Raw genomic sequence first — 1,160 nt, 5'->3', positions numbered from 1 at the left:
AAATTCTTCTGTCTAAGGCATGCAGATTTGCTCCTGTTCCCACGTGAATCCCAGCAGCTGTCCAACACAGTGCCAAGGTTTCTTGTTCAGAACAAGAAAATCTCACGTTCTCTTTCCTTTTTTCAAATATTAAACTTGATTGCCCAACCTGCAGCAACCTTTCACCTTCAAAGTGCAAGGGACCATCCCTGTAGGTGCTTGGGGTTTCCATTGGAGCTAAGTAGGGAAACAGAGGAGCCCATCAGAGTGTTATTAAAGAGCTAATGTGAAACCATTGCCACTTTTTAAGGAGAAGGTCATTTAACGGGTGCTGTTGTTCAACGACAGGCATGCCGCAAGTTTCGGGATGATGCTACGTGCAAGGACACGTGTCCCCCATTGGTGCTGTATAACCCCACCACCTATCAGATGGATGTCAACCCCGACGGCAAATACAGCTTTGGAGCCACTTGTGTGAGGGAATGTCCACGTAAGTTCATTTCAGGTCGCAGCCGCAGAGGTGGGGGGGGGTGAAAGGAGGTGGGAAGGGACCTGTGTCATACCTCGGCATTATGGTCAAGTGCAAGAGCACTTCCTTGTTCTCCTCAGCTTCTGTGGGAACAGGTGACAAAAATGAGAGAATAGCTGGTAAAGAAGACAGCCGCTTCAAACTGGCTGTATCCATCACCTTCCCTAATTTTTAACCATTAAATTTTGACTTCTGAAGATTTTTCTTTTGAAGAGGAGTGGGGGGAGGGAAAGCATCAAAACAACGTCCAAACAAGTCATATGGAATCAATCCTGTGGATTACCAAAGCATTATCAACTCTTAAATGGTTCTTAATTAGGACCGACAGAAAGTAATTGGTTCAAACACTCCCTCTCAAGGCCTGTGATCATTGCTTCCTCTGCAGATGCTTCCTTTTTTCTTTTATGCTATTCCATGTCCATGTTATTTTAACCCATTGAGACTTATATGTAAGGGAGGGTTTAGCTTACAGAATTTATATCCCTTTCTGAGTTTGACCTTAGCCTGGAAGAGTGAGTGAAGGTGAGGGATCAGAGGTGCCGTGTATTGATCCCAATCATGGCGCTGCTGCACAGCCTGACCTTGGCAGTTATTTTACCTTTCTGTGATCATTTCCCTCTCTGTACAATGGTGATAGCATTGTATGTCTGTC

General features: G+C 45.1%; 1 protein-coding gene across 1 annotated transcript in view; it reads left to right on the top strand.

Annotated features, from left to right (window-relative positions):
• The window catches only part of LOC104509777 (epidermal growth factor receptor-like), a gene marked incomplete at its 5' end in the record, with an annotated part of 9,809 nt that extends 9,126 nt beyond the window's left edge, over positions 1-683 (top strand). The window contains 2 exons of the mRNA XM_010151830.1: positions 328-499; positions 589-683. Of these exons, the coding sequence (XP_010150132.1) occupies positions 328-499; positions 589-683 (267 nt within the window). The remainder of the gene's footprint in view (positions 1-327; positions 500-588) is intronic.
• Positions 684-1,160: the final 477 nt, after the last annotated feature.

The sequence above is a fragment of the Eurypyga helias genome, unplaced genomic scaffold (genome assembly GCF_000690775.1).
Source record: "Eurypyga helias isolate BGI_N326 unplaced genomic scaffold, ASM69077v1 scaffold14795, whole genome shotgun sequence".
Lineage (NCBI taxonomy): Eukaryota > Metazoa > Chordata > Aves > Eurypygiformes > Eurypygidae > Eurypyga > Eurypyga helias.
This window is presented reverse-complemented; position numbering and strand designations above follow the sequence as displayed.